This window comes from Notolabrus celidotus, chromosome 11, assembly GCF_009762535.1.
Source record: "Notolabrus celidotus isolate fNotCel1 chromosome 11, fNotCel1.pri, whole genome shotgun sequence".
NCBI classification, from domain to species: Eukaryota; Metazoa; Chordata; class Actinopteri; order Labriformes; family Labridae; genus Notolabrus; species Notolabrus celidotus.
In genome coordinates, this window is record NC_048282.1 from 10,280,998 (window position 1) to 10,302,228 (window position 21,231).

The 21,231-nt window shown below is 42.6% G+C and overlaps 2 protein-coding genes across 4 annotated transcripts; both read left to right on the forward strand.

The window, feature by feature from the left end:
• The first annotated feature begins 6,790 nt into the window (after nucleotides 1-6,790).
• LOC117821396 (keratin, type I cytoskeletal 18-like) lies at nucleotides 6,791-12,489 on the forward strand. Its single transcript, XM_034695620.1, is given in 8 exon segments — nucleotides 6,791-7,046; nucleotides 7,049-7,329; nucleotides 9,242-9,324; nucleotides 9,722-9,878; nucleotides 10,974-11,138; nucleotides 11,238-11,363; nucleotides 11,559-11,779; nucleotides 11,893-12,489. Coding segments are annotated over 8 exon segments (1,305 nt in total). The 5' UTR covers nucleotides 6,791-6,883; the 3' UTR covers nucleotides 12,002-12,489.
• A 1,865-nt stretch (nucleotides 12,490-14,354) lies between these two features.
• LOC117821397 (keratin, type I cytoskeletal 18-like) lies at nucleotides 14,355-18,034 on the forward strand. Of its 3 annotated transcripts, none has more exons than XM_034695622.1 (8): nucleotides 14,355-14,466; nucleotides 15,183-15,546; nucleotides 16,025-16,107; nucleotides 16,194-16,350; nucleotides 16,490-16,654; nucleotides 16,741-16,866; nucleotides 17,308-17,531; nucleotides 17,846-18,034. In XM_034695622.1, the coding sequence occupies exons 2-8, from the start codon at nucleotides 15,208-15,210 to the stop codon at nucleotides 17,970-17,972; spliced, it is 1,221 nt and encodes a 406-aa protein (XP_034551513.1). In that variant the 5' UTR covers nucleotides 14,355-14,466; nucleotides 15,183-15,207; the 3' UTR covers nucleotides 17,973-18,034. The 3 variants fall into 3 exon arrangements, with proteins under 3 accessions (XP_034551513.1, XP_034551514.1, XP_034551512.1); XM_034695623.1 differs by lacking the exon at nucleotides 14,355-14,466 and adding an exon at nucleotides 14,539-15,013; XM_034695621.1 differs by lacking the exon at nucleotides 14,355-14,466 and having other exon boundaries at nucleotides 15,034-15,546.
• The last annotated feature ends 3,197 nt before the right edge of the window (nucleotides 18,035-21,231 follow it).

Below are 21,231 nucleotides of genomic sequence, written 5' to 3' on the forward strand. Positions count from 1 at the left end.
CCCGAGGTCAGCCACTGGACGATTCCTCATAAATGAAACTTCAGTGGTCGTCCTCTGCTCCTGTCAGGGCGGCTCTGATTTAAAGCTTTCTGTGGGTGTTCTGACCACAGAGGTCAGAGCGGAGCGAGGACGGTCCGGCTAAACAAGAACTCAACAGTCCACATTGAGCCACTTTACATTTGTCCCCTTTTTTTTTTAGAGAAGATCTCATAATCAGATGATCATGAGTCAAGCTGTGTTGTGAATGACTGTAACTCAGTATTAACAACAAACACAACCCATGTAACCAAACAGAGCACTGTCCAAACAGAAGAACGATGACTTGTCAGGTGCTTTCACTCTGAAATCATAAACACCAAATATAGAAAGAGAAGAAGTGAGAGTGTGCAGCCTGCTATGACTTTTGACATACCCCAGGTGTGACTGTCTTGTGACTTCCTGGATTCAGCTTTAATGACGGACAACGGCATGATGACACCAGGCTGATAAGGGCTGAGTAAACAGAGGACTAGTATCGCCCCTCCCTTTCCCTGCACTACTGGCACTGAAAACTGGTGTGTGCTTTACCATCAACGTGAAGCTTCACTTAGATTAAATATAACCTGTTTTTGCTCTTATTTAGCTTTTCAGACTCAAAAGTATCCCGGTTTCCAAAGTGGCATGATTCACACAGATTTTCTGTCCCCAAGCACCTCTAAGTGCCTGTTTTTTCCTGCTTCAAGACGTGTTTCCTGTCCTAAAGGTAGTTTACAGTAAAATACTCACAGTGAAACAAAAGAGACATTTTTCTCTGTAAACCGAAGTAAATGAAAAGGAAAGAAAAACGGACGTCTCCTATTCCAGCGTCTCTAATTTCAAATAAACTGAGGAAAGATCAGTTATTATTTTAAAGAGAAGCCTAATAAACATGCGTGCCTCACGTCTGTGAAATTAAAAGCTTTATTAGCTCGTAATGGGATTTGAAAACATTTCTAATTTGTTAATTTGTGTGGGAACAAGCTGCTTTACCCCCTTAAGGAAACCGAGATTAATTTCTTGCAGAGAGGGGGAGCATTGGTGGCGGGTGATGACTATCACAGAGATAACAAAGATTCTTGATATCCAGCCAGACCTTGTTAGGAAAGTCCGAGGTGGCGCTGCTGCATGACAGAACTTGTGACACAGGACGAACCCTTTCCTCACGTCAAACATTTTTGTGACATGCTGCTTAAACTAACACACCTTGTCCACCCTCTAAAATCATTTCAGGACTAATGTGTTAAGTTTAAAATTCAGCAAGAGACTGAAGCCTAAAACTGTCGTATGGGGGCGCCGATTTGGCCTATAGTAGCGTTGTCATGCACCCCATGTACAGTTGTTGTAGTACTCAACCTGCGGACCCAGTTTTGTGCTCTCTCCACGGTCCTATCCTCTCTGAATAAAGGCATTAAAAGCCACAAACTTTGAAACCAAATATGTCTTGCATGACCATCTTGTACAATTGTGCAACAGTGATTGTGAAAATGTTTTATCTTTCATTGAACATCACCCTTGTCTTAACGTGCAGGTTCCCAAACACCATGACCACGCCGAATTTACCAGGAAGAAAAACTTTGTTGAGGGCTGACGTGCAGAAGCATTGATGTCCTGCCAAGATGAAACATGAGCACAGAGGAAAAAAACATTACTGTCTTTGTCACATCTGGGCGAAAGGTGTTGGGAAAGAGTGAATGGAAAGATATATAACATCCAACATCTGTGTTTGTGCCATGAAAGGGGAAGTGGTTGGCTTAGCAATTAGCATTCACAAGTTAAATGAGGGTTTAACAGCTGACCTGTCTTTGTTAAAGTTGAAACACTTACATAATGAAACAGACTGAAGCTGTTCCTTCTGATTGTGTACAAGAATAACAAACAAACGCGTTACCATCTCAGAGCCTGATGACGATTTAGCCGTCTTGGAGCAATGGACAACGTGTGGAACAGCCAAAGTATTGTGGGGGTTCACAAGGAAGGACTTCGCATCTGTTGGTGTTAAAAAACAACTTTTAGGAGGGTATTATTATCTGCACTTTACGTATTAAACAAATAGTCATCAGGTGACCAATGATGGGTTTAATATTTGCATGACGAAGGGTTGCATTTCACCCCTTTTGCTCTACACATGAACATTTTCATACAAAGCCCACTGAAGCTCTGGTGGACAATTTTTCTTGTATTCTCCCAAATACTAATACAAATGTGGACCACAACACATTTTTATTTGCTATTAATCCGCAGAGTAAAACCAGCTAAGCTGATTTGTAATACCGGGCTTCTACCAGATCCGTGTCCGGTCCGTCTCTGGTCCACTGTGGTCTGGCTCTGTGCTCTCTCGTCCGTCAACATCCACCGACTACATTTGCAGAACAGCGAGGAACAGGACTGCAGGACAGCTGGAGTCACAACACCAAGGTTTTCCTGTAGTAATCACTGAATCAATGATTTTCCTTCTCTATTCCTCATCCATGTTGTCTTTATGGTCCTCTGAAAACCTCTGACATGTCGACTCCAGGCCTGGCTCCGCTCATCATGACGGTTTGTTGTTGAAGTTAAGTGAAATACGACCCGGTGATAACAGAGTGTTTTATTCTAAAAATTAACCAGATCTTTTCAGTTTGTTTTGGAGCCTGACTTCCTGTCCCGATCAAACTGCTCTGTTGAGATTGATGCATTGTGCATCCAGCAAAAATAAAAGTTTTGGGCATCTGATCCGTTGCGTTCCGACCTGCAGGATCAAAGACGCAGCTGGAACGCGATGGAGCGGATCCAGTGGAAGTTAACACATTGACTATAATAGAAACGTACCAGATCCGGTGCCGTGAGGGATCGGAGACTGACTGGACACAGATCTTCTTATTTCCTTTTAAGAACACTCTTATACACCCATATATTTGATTTATTGTCTGCGTAAAAGCACAAAAAAATGCAGCACATAGAAAGCATATTATTCCATTGTGCACGTGACATGAGCGTTAAACTTGATGCCCGTATCTCTCGATCCATGGATCGTCTCTGGACCTTTATCTGTGTTTTCTCAGTCGGGCGTGGTCGCCGTCAGACGCAGTCATAACACTGCAGTCACCTCTATCTCTGCCCGATGAATGAAAACCCTCTCCCTGTAAAACCATAAAGAGACTCTGAGTGACTGCTGCTGGGCTTGTCGTATTTTAGGGATTACTCACTTTTCAGAAAAGGATTCAGGATGTTAATCTGATCATCAAAGTACAATAACACTACCCCACCTTTATTATATCTGTCTCCTTCTATACCACTCTGTCTTTGTCTTCTCCTGTATAAACAGATATATAAAGACTACCTACATAACAGCTTATGCAATTGACTCAGTGTTACAATAATGCACGTTATGAGGAAACCTCTTTATTGCTATGATTAGCAGGAATCCCTTTTGTTTGACGGCACAGGAGCTGTTTTGATTTCATCAGGAGCTCTTTAGACTTTAATATCCTGCTGCGTGTTCCTTCCTGAAAAACAAACACAGAACTCAGAGTGAGGATGAGACCGAACATGACTGCAGACAAACACAAAGCTGTTTCACATGAGTTACATCTGAGAGCAAGTTCCTGCTGACACACACGCCTACTTATGGTTTCATGATGCTAGTTCTCTAAATGGTTTGCAAAGTGGAGGATATGTCCACACTTTTTCTTTACTGTAAAGGAAGCAGAAAGGAAAACATGAAACTGGACAGAAACCAGGAGAAAGAGAAGGTGTTTTTCTTTTCTTGTTTTAATCCAATAACGACTACCTTCAGAGGCACAATGTGAGGAATGTGCTTGTGTTAAAAAGCATCAGGGGGGCTTCTGGAATATGTTTACTGGTTTAGAAAAGTCATTGTTCCAAAGGATCGGCTGAGGAGGCCGAGGAATTGTTCCTTTGTTTGACCGTATCCTTAATGGGAGTGGGACAGTCAGACACACATCCGGCTCTGTACGCTAGATAACATACTGTACATCTGGAGCTGCCCAACACCTCGCTCACTCTTATCTGATATCACTCCAGATTTCTTCACAGAGCTATGACCAACATTACTTTCATGAATCATACAGACTGATATTTTTAATCCATGCTGTTTGATTTTGAAGTTTGCTTTTAATACATTTCTGCAAAGCCACAGATTTGACCTCATTTCTTGCACAGATTTTTGAACAAATTGACAATTTATGTGGTAATAAAACTCTTCAGGATTCACTAAACTGTGAGACAAAGCAGTGGTTGTCCATCTAATTTATTCATTTGCCCAATTTGGAATAGTTTCTGCCTCGGCTGAGTCCTCTCTGACTATTCTTAGCCGAGGTGAAAAGCAGAATTGTGCCAACAACAAACAACAACTCATGCACAGAAAGCTACTTTTTAAACTGATTTGTATTCATGCAACAGCACAAGTTATGAGAAGGGGTTAAAAACCTTCTTTCTGATTGTGTTTGTATTTGGTTGCTTTCCCTTTACTGCTCTGCATTTTCTAGATGTGTTATGTCAACTGCAAAGCCATCTTCCTGGTTGTTGTTTGTCATTCTTTATCAAAACTTGCCTTACATGTTGTAGAAGAAAAGGGCTTTCCTCAAACTGTTGCCTCAAAGTTGGAAGCATAGAATCGTTCAAAATGTCTTGCATGATGAAGCATTAAGATCGCCCTTCACTGGAGATAAGGGGCCTGACTGAAACACCTGAATTCAATCCATAACAGGTGTGGCCAAAAACTTTAATTAATTTTTTTTTTGGCTGACCTGTTACCCTTTCCACTAAATAGTTATTTGGGTAATGATCATAGACTGTAGAAGTAATGGACATAGTATCCGTGACGTCGCCCATCTGATTCTGAAACACTGTTTTGAAGCCAATCGTTGGTGGGAGCCATATTGGATATGCTTAACTAAACCTAACTTCTGTCGAGCTAGTGTGAGGCAAAGAGGCGGGCTTTGAGCCTCCTCGCCAACAGCTACAGTGTTCCCACCTGTCAGTCAAGTCAGTCATGTCCTTAAAAGGGCAAAACTTGTATGTTTAATATCTTCTGAAATGTTGCGTTATAAAAAAAATTCACATACAGTGTGTGCCAATCAAGAAATTAGCTATTCAGACCGAAGCCGTTTTTTGAACCAGGCTGTAAACATGTTTATTAATGCTGCAAAGATAGTCTATTTTGAATGGGTGTTTATGTGGTTTCTGGTGTTTCTGCAGCCAGCCTCAAATGGACTCTCAATGAACTGCAGTTTATAACACTTCCGCATGGGCTTCATATTTTGAGACCGGAGGTTGCCGCTTGGGAATAATGCTCAACTGACCGTTTCCAAACCGTCTCTTCAAAGGTTTTCCCTGCCGGTCTTCAGCTAGTTATTAGATCCATCATTTTTATTTGTAAAGCACCAATTCATACACAAATGTTGTCTTAAGACAGTACAGAGAGAAGGTCTAGACCGTACTCTTTGTTGTATTTACAGAGACTCAGCACTGATCCACCATTAGCAAACACTGCAGCATTCAGCAGGTAACAGAGGTGAGGAAGGACATGTTGAAGAGCATCTGCTGAGAAACTGATGTTAAGTATTTTGTAAGACAGTTTTAAGTTTCTATATATGCAGTTTTAATATTGTTCTTCTAATGAAAGGGTTTCTGTGGGTGTAGAAAAGTGAGCGTAGGAGTTCAGGAGACCCAGCAGGCTTCTTATCTTGTCCTCAAACTTTTAAAAGGGTTACAAATCATATCAGGTAAATGTCAGGATTCATGTCAGAAGACTTGAATGCTGCAGGATCCTGAAGATGCAACTCATTCCTTTATCATGGGACTCCTGTCCATGCAGGTGTGTCACAGCCTGATCTCACACACCCCACTCTGAGTGAAGACAAAATGATGATGAAATCATCCAAGTCAAGTGGTGAGTGAGCTCATCCTGAGACACGTCTCTGTTGGATGTGACTCTGATTGAAGGGTGGAGAGTGTGAAGCAACAGTTGACAAGTTGGGATGAGTGTAATGATGGTGGGAAAATGTGAAATAGATTTCCACATACATCGTGGTGTGTTGGACATTTATGAGATTAGTGGATACCTCAGACAACAAAGAATCCACGTAGGTTTTGAGGGCTGACTATGACCGTGTATTTAATATTATCATATGATTACTTGATGTACTGTTGAAGCAGTCTCCCAGATGGCATCTTAACTGTGCGTAATGCATCAACACAGTCCTAAAGTTAAAGACAATTAATTTACCATCACACAAAAGAGAAAATGATTGTAATTTTTTCCTCCAAAAATGGCTGAAATAATTCAATTAGATTAGTGTCCGTTGTTTTGACTAAAGCATTAATGGGCCTATCTCTTGAGATCTGCCTCAAACCCAGGTGATAATCTTCATCAAACTGTAGCTCGTCTTGAGACATTCTTTTTTAAAAATAGTGAATTTAAACTATTAAAACCTAGACAGGATGAAATGATTGTGACTTTAGACATCTTCAGAGGAATGTTTGAATAAAAAGATTTTCTTGGACTGTTCTGTTCTTTCAGTAAACTCCATCACTCATGTTTGATGAAAATTGTATTTATCTTCCAAAATCTTCAAATCTCAACTTAATTGAATTCCTGCGAGTCTCAGAATTTACCAACGTAGGAAGGTTGTGAAGCACAAAGGCATGCTGCACGCAGTCCTGCGGTTTAGGGCCAGTGGAAAGAGAAGGAGGCGGCTCAGGCTGAGGGGGGAGGGGCCTGAGGGGCGGACCTTGAGGGCCTTGAAGGTTTAAATAGTTTTGGAACTTTCCCTCTCCTCCTGCCTTGTGCCTGTGAGCTCCCACTCCTGCCTGCCCAGCCTGTGCCTCTCTCTCTGAGTCTCTCTCTCACTCTACAGCCACAATGCAAACATCCAGGAGCTCTTCGTACTCTGTGCGCTCCTCTACCGGCAGCAGGCCCTCTTCTATATCGATGACCCGTCCCTCTGGTAATTTCTACAAGGCCTCCTCCATCCATGGAGGGGCTGGCGCTTCCAAGATCAGCATCTCCTCAAGCACCCGTCTTGGTCCGGGATGGGGATGGGGATGGGGATGGGATCTGGAGCAGGAGCAGGAGGATTCTCCAGCAGCGTCCAGGTGAGCGGGTCAGGCGCCGACATCATGGGCAACGAGAAGTTCGCCATGCAAAACCTGAATGACCGGCTGGCAAACTACCTGGAGACAGTGAGGAACCTGGAGCAGGCCAACCACAAGCTGGAGATTAAGATCAAGGAGGCCCTGGAGAAGAGTGGACCAGACTTCAGAGACTACAGCAAGTACCAGGTTATCCTGGACGACCTGAGGAAGAAGGTGAGGAGGAGGAGGAGGAGGAGGAGGAGGAGGGATGGGGGGGGGGGGTTTATTAAGTGTTAGGTAAAGGGTGAAGTAGGTGGGAGAAGGATAATGTGGAAACCAAGGTGAGTTATGATGTGATTAATCCTTTGACAAGATGGGATGTCAGAGGGAGTGAGCAAAAAACGGGTCACACACATCTTGAAAGTGTTAACCACTCTAGAACCCCGACTTAAGTGTTACCCCATCAGACGTTGGGGTTACTGTGTAACTGTAGTTTCCAGGAATGAATGGGCTCCTGCTGGCCCTCAGCACAGTTCCCGGGGGCCAAGAGCTGGACCGGAAACAGTATGGTGGAGGAATGTTGGAGCGTCAGGGGTCAGACACAGACAGGAAAGCATTTAGATACAGAAAAACAAGGGACAAGGGTGGACTTACAGGCTCATTCATCAAGACTTTAACTACCTGTTTCCTCTTTGTTTAGTGCAACAGTTGGACAATGAGACAGAACATGCAGTACCTTTCCTGCCACCACGGAGGGAAAGAAGAGAAACTGTGTAGAGCAGAGTTTTCATTCTTAGTTTTTTAAGGGATTTATCAGATCAAACATTTAACTTCACACTTCTTGAAAGTCGTCACTCACAAAGATTGTTACAAAGATTGTAAGACTGAAAGTGAATGAAGACGTTACTCAACCAGGGTATTTTGTAAATCATTCATGGCAGGTTTCCCCTCTCACTGAACAAACAGATTGACTGAGAGAGAACTGGACTGTGTAACTCACATCCTGCTGCCACTCTTTCACTCAAAGCTACATTTAACCTTCCTGCAAAAAGGAGCGTGTGTTTGTCTAATCTTTTTTAGTGTCGTGGGAAAAGCTCAGATAACAGCGTCATCAGCGAAAGATGAAATGATGCAAAGTGAGCGACTTAAAAGGAAGGACAGAGTTTGGGATATGTACCTATCTAAACAAACTGACATAGTTTCTTGTTTTTTCTGCAAACAGCTGAGGACTTCAGTTTGTCCAAACAGCTCAGGGTCAAAACAGCCTCATTTTTCTTCTGCTGTGATGCAAAAATCACTCAAACAGGGCCCTCAGTTTCGACCAGCCCCCGTCTGAGAAAACACACACGACTTTTTTAAACAGCAAAGCCATGATAAACTACCCCTGCAAACACACACTCATGATCGTGCACACACACACACACACACACACACACACACACACACACACACACACACACACACACACTCAACACCATCACTGGCTTCCTCATGCAAATCACCTGCTCCTGTCCTGCTGACACGATAGATCCTGTTCTTCAGCAGAGACAGGTCAGCTGATGCCTGGCAACCAATGATTGGCTCATGCACCTTGTCACCTGGATACCCCCCCTCCCCCTCCCCCTCTGACTCTCTTACATCCATCCCAACCCTTATCTACCCGCCTGTGACTGACAAAGCAACACTGAACCATCTGGTTTTTGAAGAGGCTGTCCTGTCTCCATTTTCCCACCATGCAGTTTTATTTCCAAACTCAAAACACGTCAATCAAACCGTTCTGAATTTTAAGGAGTACTTTCAAAAATCCAGACAGTAACTACTTTAAATAAAGTTTATTTGCTCTGTCCACAGGGGGCGCCATAATCAACAAAACACAAAAGTCACTAATAGGAGCTTTAACCTATCATTCAAGCGAGGCTAGCTGATTTTATTCCTAACTTTAGGTGAAGCTGTTGTCTCTAGTTTCATATTTAGGGTACAGATATGAAGGTATGATCTCTTTGTCTTACTAAAAGCAATAGATCCAGAATGTGGTGCTAACATTGTGACTTTTTAAAGCAAATAAAGGATTAATGCGAGCTCTTGTTTTGGGCCCCTATACTCAGCTTGCAATCTAAACACCCGCATTTTTGTTAACCTGTTCCAGGTGTTTGATGCCACCACTGACAATGCCCGCCTGGTTCTCCAAATTGACAACGCTCGCCTGGCTGCTGATGACTTCAGAGTGAAGTAAGTCCCGCCCGCTGTACCTCCGAGACAGCAAACCAGCTGCTGGTAACGCCCTGTTTTACGGCTGAATGGGAGGAAGGATGAATACATGGTGACATGCTCTGAATGGACAGCTGTTTGTTTTGTAGTTATTAATCATCACCTGTGCATCAGAGCTGGGGGAGATGTGCATTTGTGTTGTAATTTAAATGTAAGAGCAAACACAGCTGTCAGATACTGACCACGTATGAGCAAATACAGCAAGAGAAGATGATATAAAAATAAAGTATAGGTCCATTCAGTAATTATTCAGTAATTACAAGTTCTGCAGAGTGAGTTTATCAAGCATGACCAATCTCTGTGAAGCTGAGCAGCTGAATCAGACTGTAAAGTTTTCCTTCCTCTCGCTGCTTTTTAGATTTGAGTCTGAGCTGGCCATCCGCCAGTCTGTGGAGGCAGACATCGTCGGTCTGAGGAAGCTCATTGACGACACCAACATGAGCCGCATGAACCTGGAGAGTGAGATCGAAACCCTGAAGGAGGAGCTCATCCACCTCAAGAAGAACCATGAAAATGTGAGTAGAATTACATTCACCAAAATACCAAATATACAGATGTGGCAATTAATGAAACTTCAGATTTAGAGAACCTTTAGAAAACCTGGAAAATTAACAATCTATGATATGAAATATGCATGAAAAATGTAACGACTGTAAGGTTAAAAAACACATCTTGCAGTTTAAATAAGAGGACAAGAAACCAGCAGATCTTTTTATAGACTGAGTGGGCATGTGTAACCAGATCTGACTGGAAATATTGGCGGAAAAAAATCCACAACTGTCACCACAATTTGATTCAAATGTTTCCAACCTTCAATTGGTGCAGTGACATCAGAGGTTTCCATTTTTGGTCCAGCGCACTTCAAATGAGTGAAAAAAAAGGAGAGAGAGAAAATGCAGTAACCTCTGACATGCAGAAACCAACACTGATGGGAGTTAGCTAACAAACTTTAAGACAAGCACATACCGAAAATGTTCACTGTTTCATGTTTTTTTTTTTTTTTTAAAGTCCAAGATGATCATTAATGCTGCTTTTGAATAGAGATTTCCTCAATACTTTAAACATCACCCCCCAAAAAAATCATTTTCAAAAGACCTCTTGACTTCTTCCCAACAAGTATCAAAACCTTTATAAGACTTAATTTCCCTTTGATCATCATAATTGCCAAAAACGTCACTGTACTAGCTCTGTGTGCTTGGGTCTTAAAAGCACGCTTGAGGAAATGTAAGCTGGAGACAAAAAAAAACTTAAATAACTATGTGAACCTTGTGGTAAACCTCATCATAAAAATGGTTCCCATCCATATTTGGTGACAGAGAAAAACACCCAAGAATTCAAATGACTATCATTAAAGTATATCACCCTAAACACAAGTATTTGTTTACTGGGGGATTAAGTATTTTGGACCCAAGACACAGGTCTATGTGCCCCCCCCCCCCCCCCCCCCCCCCCCCCCGCATATTTACCTGACCATAATGTGGTTTGAAGTCACAGCTGGGTCATCAAAAACAATGCTAGCCACATTATTAAAGCGTTTCAAGTAGACTGTATTTCATGTCAGTGAAAGTTGGGCTTCAGCTTTAATTCCTAAATTCTCTTTGTGTCTTCAGGAAGTAATGGAGCTCCGTAACCAGATCGCCCAATCAGGAGTCCATGTGGATGTCGATGCACCTAAAGGGCAAGACCTGGCCCAGCTCATGGCGGAGATCAGAGCCAAGTATGAGAAGATGGCAAAGAAGAACCAGGAGGAGCTCAAAACATGGCACGAATCCCAGGTGAGCAACGTAGTATCATCTGCATACACAGAGAGTTTTCCTAATGCAGAAATTACAAGATACATAAACCTTTTAACATTTATTTAAATCTTCTTGTAGATAACAGAAGTGCAAACCCAGGTCACCCAGAACACAGAGGCCTTAAAGGGAGCCCAAACAGAGGTCAACGACCTGCGCCGACAGTTACAAACCCTGGAGATCGAGCTGGAGTCACAGAGGAGCCTGGTGAGAGTCACTCAGTCAGCACACACTTCATTTACATCACGACACGCTTATCTGAACTCTCTAATGTCTAACTCAGCACTCTCACTAAAGGTCTCTCGCATGTACTTTGTTGACACAAGCCTTCCACTCCGGTGACCCCTCGCTATGGAGCTGTCATCTGTAAAATTTTAACCTCCTCCTTTCCCCTCCTTGTAGAAAGGGTCTCTGGAGGGTACACTGAGGGACACAGAAATGCGCTACAACATGGAGATCGAGTCTCTCAACAGCGTCCTCCTGGGCCTGGAGGCGGAGCTCACACAGCTGCGTAACAACATCCAGATGCAGACGCAGGAGTACGAGGCCCTCCTCAACATAAAGATGAAGCTGGAGGCCGAGATCGCCACATACAGACGGCTGTTGGACGGGGAGGACTTCACGTATGTAAAGAGATTTATTTAACCATTTCTTAAAGCCTCTGAAAATTTGGCATATTTCATCATGGAAATGGAAACTAACCTTCAATCATTTGCCTCATTATCTTTTCATTCAGGCTCCAGGATGCCCTGGAGAAAACAGTGAAGACCAAAGTGATGACCGTCACACAGACTCTGGTGGACGGGAAGGTGGTGTCCTCCAGCACAGAAACCAAGAACCTTTGAAAACCAGAAGCAACCACCTGATACCCCCAACAATAACTATCACTGCATCATAAAACTAACTACGATTGGCATTAATAGATCTTTTTTCTACTTTCTTCTTAGTCATGCAGCACTAACAGTAAGAGTCTCAGTCCATGCTGTATCTAGTTTGACCTCCTGGATTCACAGCGCCTCCACAGGCTGATGAGAAAACTGGATCAGAGGAAAACTAAGTCATCTTTTATTTATTTCATCATGAGTTATTTATGTTTGTGTGTCCAACAACAGATGTTTACGAAAGTTCGAAATTGGAAAAAGTGTGAGCTTTTTTTTCAGAGACAAACTAATTAAAGACGTTAAAAATTTCACCATGAAAAAAAGAAAAAGAGTCCAAACCGAGGCACAACATATTTTTTTATTCATCATCTTTGGTTTTCTTTCTATCCAGTGAAGTCTGCCTGATGGGCTGTGATGTTCAGACATTTCAATAAAGTCCATTCAAGAAACAACCTTGCTGTGTAGAGTGTATGACTTTCCAGAGTGCGTTTCCAAGTTCCAGTTGTCGTTCAGACATTTCAGACGTTAATTGCATCTGACTTTTTAAGTTATAGTACTGCAGCTCATAAACAAAATAGGCATTTCCAATACTGAATGGTTTTGCATGTTACTCTGTTCCTAGCCTGATCAGATCTGTGTCCCCTGGCTCATATATCCAAATGACTCATAAAGCAGATAAAAAGTATGAAAGGTTACACTGCTGATAAATCACCAAGCATTCAGGTGCTGTACAATACAAACCTTTAAAAATGGGGGAATTATAATATTTAAAGCAGCATTAAGAACAACACAGGGGTTGGAAGACATGACTACTAAAGCTCAGTCATTTCAGGACATCCCCGATTATGCTTATGAAGGGGAGAGAAATATTAATAACTTTTTCAGATGTGAAAAAGGATACAAATTTAATTTTGGAGATGTCTTTTGGTTGGAGCAAAATGCTGCTGTGTTAGGACAGAAATTCTCCAGAGGACATGGATAGAAAGTAGATAGAAAGTATACCCACATACCCTCCATAATAGCTGTTAGGCTGTCTCACAAAATATACAGTTACTACAGTTGTTAAAATGAAGTGAAAAGTATAGTGGTGTATCGTCTGCATAACAGCGATTCAAAAAAGTTAATCTACCCACCAATTTATGTACAAAATAAAAACTGCAGAGCTCACTTTATACAAATTATGTAATTCAAGGCAGGATGAAATGTATGGCATGCTGAAGTATTGGCTGGGTCAAAACTGATTAATAGGACCACTGATCCTCATGACTAAATCAGGCTTCAGAGTTCATGTTAGTTTGCCATCATTGCTAACACCGACACCCGGTGAGTAAATGTTAACAGTCGATGTGACAACTCATTTGGTAGTGAGGGTGTGCCAATGTAGGATCAACCACTTACATGGAAGTCCACATTCTTTATAGTTTATCTTGTAACCTGTTCAGGGTAATTAAACTGTTAACCTCAAAGTCACAGAGATCAAAAGATAAAACGATTGTTGTAGTGACTCGTAAAAACGCTTCATCATATATTTTACCGGAAGCATTTCAGAGTCTGCCACGCCTTGTTTATTACTTTACGATTATATTCATTATGATTCATTGTCTTGTGGGTACTTGGAGCAACACACTTGTTCTCATGTACACCCTTGCAGCTAAAAGATAAGGCTGCTGGATTTTCGTAACTGTCCTTTGGTGAACAAATGAACAAAAAGAACAAAAAAGAATCCCCCAATACGAGGGTGTAAATCTTAAAAATTTGGCCATGCAATTTCTAGGGATTAGCGGGCTAAATAACTTCCAGAATCACTGGGCATCGTAGAGTTTTATGAGCTGAAGTTGGTATACAAAGTGCATTTGTTTGGTGGGGTTTCTACAGTTTGTAGATTTGGTGCTGTGTTTAGTATATATTTATACCAATTTGCAAAAAAATCAACAACAGCCTTCGTTAGTGTGATGATTGAACACCCAAGTACAAAAGTGGGGTCAATCTACCAACATATTCAACATAAAGGGACCATCAGCTGCAGGAATCCATGAGTACCAACAGAAAAAACTACTGAAACAAACACAACAATACCAAAATGTGTCATGAGTCAATGTTTAGTTCAGTTTTTCCATGTGTTTCATGCCTTGGTTCCTCCTGTGTTTATTCTGTATCAGTTATCCTTTGTGTCCCTTGTGTGTTTTGTGATCCATGTCTCTTGTTGTACTTTCTTGTGTTTCTTAGTCTTGTCTCGTGTTCTCTGTTTTGTAGTTCTGATCCCTGTGTTTCCAGTTTAGTTACTTTCTACCCTTGTAGGTTTCCCTCCTCATTGATTACCCTGATTAGTTTCACCTGTGCCCTGTGTTCCACACCTGTGTTAATTACTCTGTGAATTTAGTTCCTCTGTTTCCCCTGTCCCTTGTTGGGTCCGTGTTCATCTTTCCTGTGTCAGTCTCTCTTTGTACCTTTTGTTGATTAAAACTTTTTTATTTTAAAGTCTGCATCTTGGGTCCTCCTTGGTTTCTCCATATTGTGTCAAAATGTTTACCTAATCCCAAAATATAAGAATTAATTACATTTTTTTTTATTTAATTTCACCACGAGAGACTCGTTATGGGAAGTTCTTGTGATTTTAGGTGTAGAATAAATTGTGGAGAACACTTTTGAGAGTTTGTTCTGTTCAAAAATTGGCGGTATGACAAAAAGTAACCCATGTGGTCCCAGTTTGGTGTTGGAAACAGATAACACTTTATAAAAGTTCATAATAGAAATCAATACACTGTCGATTTCAGTCTTTATGGATCATTTTGGACTACAGGGATTGGACAGAACGTAGCCGGTTTGCTCCTCAGAGACACCGTTGATATCAGTGTTACCATAGATACCACTGATTTACTACACACTATCAATCTGTTATGGTCGGCATACCTTGCCAGCTTTCCATTGATTGGTTGGTGGTGTTATGGGGACAAAGTCTGAGCTTGAAGTCTAAAGGTAAAAATGTAATATAGATATGAGAGGAGTGGCAGGAAGCCTCCAGAGTGATATATAAGACCCTCAGAGTCTGCTCCGTCCTCCACTCTCAGCTGCCATACTGCTGTGCAAGAACACACTGCCTCTCCTTCTGATTGATCTGCAACCTTCTTTCATCCATGGATCACAGGGTTAAACGCCAGAGCTCTTTAATCATGACCAGACCTGCAGAGAGGTCCTATGCCTTCAGCGTCAGCGGAGGGGCAGGTGGCCACGGCACCAGGATCTCAACCGCTTACGGCAGTGGCTTCGGTGGTGGCTACGACTACCAATCCGTCTCCAATACTTCTGGAGCCATGGCCATCGGGAATGAGAAGTCAACCTTGCAGCACCTGAACGACCGCTTGGCTAGCTACCTGGAGACCGTAAGGAATCTGGAGAAGGCCAACGGGAAGCTGGAGATCCAGATCAGGGAGGCCATCGAGAAGAGGGGGCCCTTGGAGGGAAGGGACTACAGCAAGTACTTTGCCATCATCGCAGGCCTGAAAGGCAATGTGAGTCAATGACCGCAGACTTCTAAATCCATGAAATGTGTTTGACTACTTCTCTGAAATGCACAAAATATATTTCAAATGCTGTCCTGAAAGAGGAAGCAATGCTCAGTTTTTTAAAAAACCTCTTCATGCAGAACTCTGACCTGATAAAGTCCTTTTCCCTGCTGTTGTAAATGTCTAATCATGTTGGTGTAAAAGTCATTACAGGCTGAATCACTTCTCCTTTTTATTATCACACTCCACCTCCCACACAGCAAAGTGCTCTGCAATTGACTGCTCCCAAGATTTATCACCTGAAGACTTCAATCTTTATCATCATATCGAGGAATAAGAGATGGTGTCAGAGAGATAACCTGCTTTGTTCTTTATGCCTCAAAGCATGTTATCAAAAGCGTTGGTGTGATCTCTCACCTGCCAAATTTATCAAAGTGAAACTTTGGAGGGTCAATTTTGACCAAACTTGTTTCTTTTCTTTCAGATTTTGGACATGATTAAGGGAAACTCACATCTTGCCATTGCCCTCGACAATGCCAGCCTGGCTTCAGACGACTTCAGGATGAAGTGAGATGAAGTCCCGACTTGTTTGCTAAATAAAACTGGCTCTCAAATTTGTGTAAGAGGTTCTGATAAATGTTGTGTTTCCTCAGGATGGAGTATGAGCTGTCCATGCGTCAGACAGTGGAGGCCGATGTTGCCAGACTGAGGAAGCTCCTGGATGACACCAACGTTGTTCGCCTGCACTTGGAGGGCGACATCGAGTCTCTGAAGGAAGAGCTGATAAACCTGAAGAAGAATCATGCAGCAGTAAGGGACTCAGCTCAGAAATAGAGGGCGACCTCTAAAGAATTGGACAGTGATCATTTCTGTCATTAACCTCTTAGCTCAGAATAACCCCACCAACACTTTAAAGGAAATCACTCCCTAACTGTTTCCCCCTCAACAGGATGTTGCTGACTTGCGTCTCCAGATCAGTCAGTATGGCGTGCATGTGGATGTTGACTCTCGTAAAGGACCGGACCTGGCTAGGATCATGGAGGAGATGAGGGATAAGTATGAGAGGATGGCACTGAAGAACCAGGAGGAACTCAAATTATGGCACGAGTCTCAGGTGATTCATCCACACATCAGGCACGCTTCATGTAGTTTGGCGGTGTTTCTCAGGTGCACGTTAAATGTCTTTGTTCCTGTCTCCAGATCACAGAGGTGCAGGTGCAGGTGACAGAGAGTACCACAGCTCTGAAGGAAGCCACGAGTACTTTGAGTGAAACCAGGAGGAGGTATCAGGCCCTGGACATCCAGCTGCAGTCTGAACTCAGTCTGGTGAGGAAGTGTGTGCTGGTTTATGAAATTACGTAATGAACTCTGATAATGGCACCAAGTGTTAGGATTTCAGATCATGCATGCTAATCTTTAAGTTTTTAATCTCTTCAGGGAGTATGTGTTGCTTCAAAGAAGCTCTTGGGGAGCTTGCAAGCTTGAATTCTTGCATTGCTCTTCATCAAATATTGAGCTACAGCTAAGAAAAGTTAGCCTTATTTATTTTATGCAACAACATCAAAGTACAAGAGCAACAGGTGCAGGTTTTCTTGGCTGTAAAGTATGAGTTCCACAGAAGTTAGCAAGAAGATGCTAAGCTAGGCTAACAGTAGCTTTATGTTAGTTGCACGAACATAGTAGATACGTATCAATCCTTTAATCAAACTCTTGTCCTTCCATTTCTCTTCTGCATTAACTCAAGCTCTGATCTTTCTGTCTCCGCAGAAAGCGTCCCTAGAGGCCACCCTGCGGGACATCGATGCACGTTACAATGCTGAGATAGAGAAGTACAACAACATCCTTTTGAGGAAGCAGGAGGAGCTTGCAAACATCCGCGCCAGCATCCAGCAGAACACAAGGGAGTATGAGGCCCTGTTCAACATCAAGGTGAAGCTTGAGGCTGAGATCGCAGAGTACAGGAGGCTGCTGGATGGCGAGGCCGACCTGAAGTGAGTATGAGGAGAGGAGGATTAAGCTAAACAGTCACTGCTTTGTGTTGTGAGCAGATCGGTATGAGGGCGTTTGCAAATTTGATTCAAATCAGCTTCATGCAAACACGAGTCAACACTGATATGGAAAGTAAAAGTAATACACCTGCATCAAAACGCTGCTTCTTCAACGGCTGACCTTCAACACAAAGATGCCTGAATAACCAGTATTTGTTTGTATAATCTATGACTACGTCTACTTTTCCCTACGTCTACTTTTCACTCTCAGCAGAACCTCCCTCTGAATTTTCTCTGACCTCTTCTTTTTATTCCAGACTGGAGGACGCAATTGACTCAAGGAAAGTCCAGACCAAGGTGGTGACATTCACTCAAACTCTGGTGGACGGCAAACTGGTGTCAGAGAGCAAGGATGTGCAATCCAGTGAGGAGGTTGTTGGTTAAAAGCACATAAGAAGAACTACTGTAACAAAATGAAATAAAGAAGAAAGAGCGTATCATCATGAGTCTGACTGATTTTGGTTGTGTGTTCAGGAGCAAAACTTGATTACAGTCAAATTGTTTTCTTCAAGATGAGAGTTAGATTAGTTGTCCGCTGATTAAATTTGAAGCTTAGCGAGGCATAGAAATTAAAATAAAATAATCTAGTTGCTTATTTATTATTTATGACAGCTTCAGAATAAATTTGTTCCCCATTATTGATTTTATTTTGATGTTTATTGGGAGTAGCTGCTCTCTGTCCACCAATTTATCATTGAAACGTCAACAGATGCGATACGGGAAATAGATTAAAACACAATAACAGTTATTCATTTATATGCATTTACATGGGAGACACTATTTTCATCACTACAGCATAATTTTCCTTAAGATGAACAGCCCTTCTCCCAGAGTGCTGAGGTTACACAGACAGAATCAACATATAATATCTACATATATGTAAACTTCATGTAAAACAAACTTCCAAACTGACTTCATTGTAGTAAAGGAGCAGCACACTCCGGATAAGTACAAAGTGAAACAACATACTTAGAGTGCTCAGATGTATGTGATGTGGTGAATCAGTTCAATATTGACGTGTGTGTAGAAGCAGGAGCGAGTTATTTATAAATGAGTAAACAATGATCCCTTTAAGGAATGAAAGTGAAGTACAAGTTTGTAAACAGAGACAGGCAGAACATGTTGGGGCTTGACTTAGGCTTTTATTTAGAAAGGCTTTACTGTCCTGAATTGGAAAATGAAGGAGACGATAATGGAAAAGACAGAAAAGATAGGATAACACTAATAAGTGACAAGTACCTCTGTCACGATGGGGAAAACAGAGGAGCACCCATGTTCAGAAAATGTAGATTAAACTATAAAAGAACAAAAGGTACTGAAATGTCCAAGAAACTAAATCCAAAAAATCCAAAAGAAAACACAGAGAACACAAGGAAGACGTATGATCCAACACAGGATAGGGGAGACAGAGAAACTAAATACACAGAGTAATTAATGCAGGTGAAACAAATCAGGTTAATCAAAAAGGAGGGAAACACACAAGGGTAGGAATTACAACTAAACTGGAAACACAGGGATCAAGAACTAAAACAGGAAACACAAAAGATGACTAAAACACAAGAATACAACACAAGACATGGATCACTAATAACAAGAGGAAGGCAAAAGATAACTTATAACTAACACAGGATACACAGTGAGGAAAGAAGAAACAACAAGGGAAATCTACAAAATCAAACAGGATACAAAGACAGATCAAACACGAGGAAAAATAAAAAACTAAACAAGATCAACTCATGGCAACCTTATACAGCCCTGTAGGAGTGAGGTGAGGGTTATCTCCACCAGCTGGCCCTCCTGACCAGTCTGTTAAGTCTTTTCCTGTCCCTGTCTGTGCTCCCTGCTCCCCAGCAGACCACTGCATAGAAGAAAGCAGACGCTACCACAGTGTCATAAAATGTCCGTAACTGAGTCCTGCACACTCCGAAGGACCTCAGTCTTCTCAGCAGGTGCAGACGACTTTGGCCGTTTTTGTACAGGATGTTGGTGTTGTTTGACCAGTCCAGTTTATTGTTGAGGTGAACACCCAGGTATTTGTAAGTCTCCACCCTCTCGATGTCCAATCCCTGGATGTTCACCGGTGCAGTCTGGGGTGTTTTCCTGCGGAAGTTGATCACCATCTCCTTGGTCTTGCCGGTGTTGAGCTGAAGGTGGTTTAGCTCACACCAGTCGACAAAGTCCATGATGACCTCCCTGTACTCCAGCTCGTCCCCCTCAGACACACACCCGACGATGGCTGTGTCATCGGAGAACTTCTGGAGGTGACAGCTCCCAGAGTTGTAGCCGAAGTTCGAGGTGTACAGAGTGAAGAGGAAGGGGGAGAGCACTTCCCCCTGTGGTGCTCCTGTGCTGCAGACCATCGCGTCAGACACACAGTCCTGGAGCCTCACATACTGTGGTCTATTGGTGAGGTAGTCTGTTGTCCATGCAGCCAGGTGACAGTCCACGCTAGCCCTCTCCAGCTTCCCTCGGAGCAGAGAAGGTTGGATTGTGTTGAAGGCACTGGAGAAGTCAAAGAACATGACTCTCACAGTGCAGCCAGGGTTCTCCAGGTTGGACAGGGATCTGTGAAACAGGTAGATGACAGCCTCAATGTCCGGTTGGTAAGCAAACTGCAGGGGGTCCATGTTTGTGCTCACCAGTGAGCGGAGGTATTTGAGGATGATCCTCTCCATAGTCTTCATCAGGTGAGAGGTGAGGGCCACAGGTCTGAAGTGGTTGGGCTCCCTGGGGTGCAGGGTCTTTGGGACTGGAACCACGCAGGAAGTTTTCCACAGAGACAGAACCCTCTCCAGACTCAGGCTCAGGTTGAAGATGTGCAGAAACACCTCACAGAGCTGGTCTGCACAGTCCTTCAGGAGTCTGGAGCTGATGCCATCTGGACCTGTAGCTTTCTTTGGCTTGATCTCTTGATCTCTTGATCTCCCTTTAGGGTTGAGAAGACTCCAACACGCACAAGACAAGGGGTATTGTTAGTTACAGAACTACTCCTGACATAACTAACTGTATTCATTGCTCTTAGATTGCTGTGGTTACTGGCGGCTGTAGCACTAATTAATTCCTCTGCATCAAGTCAATATTAAAGGCATTACACTAGCATCAGTCTCCTCGTCTAACTTTCAGTTTCAAAATATAATGACTTTGTTTTCCTTGGAAATGTGTTCTCAACTCAAGGCACCATCTGAGACCCAAACTTAGATGATCTAAATCTAATAAATCTCAGAAATTAAAACACTGGAGCAACCTCAAAGCTTCATTTATCAAACATTACACAATATGCACATATAATTAATCTCTCCTGTCACGTACAGAGACACGGATGCCTGTCTGGCCTCCTGCCATAAATCCACACACACACACACCCACGTCTGCTGCGAATGCGGGAAATTCTTTCAGCGTCTGAGAAGTTCACATTCTGACCTCAAGTTCTCCAGCCTCGTCCCATGACAAGCAGAGAGGACCTGTTCCCATGCCATGTCCGAGCAGTCCTCTGTCTCTGGTTTCTGTTTACTTCTCCACATCCACATTCTTTGATACAAACTGAACTATTTTGGCTTTAGTTCAATCATTTTTAAAGGCTATTGAAATGTGTTTGATAGAGACGTGAGGAGCTGCAGAAAGTGACGACTAGCTGGGACATTCA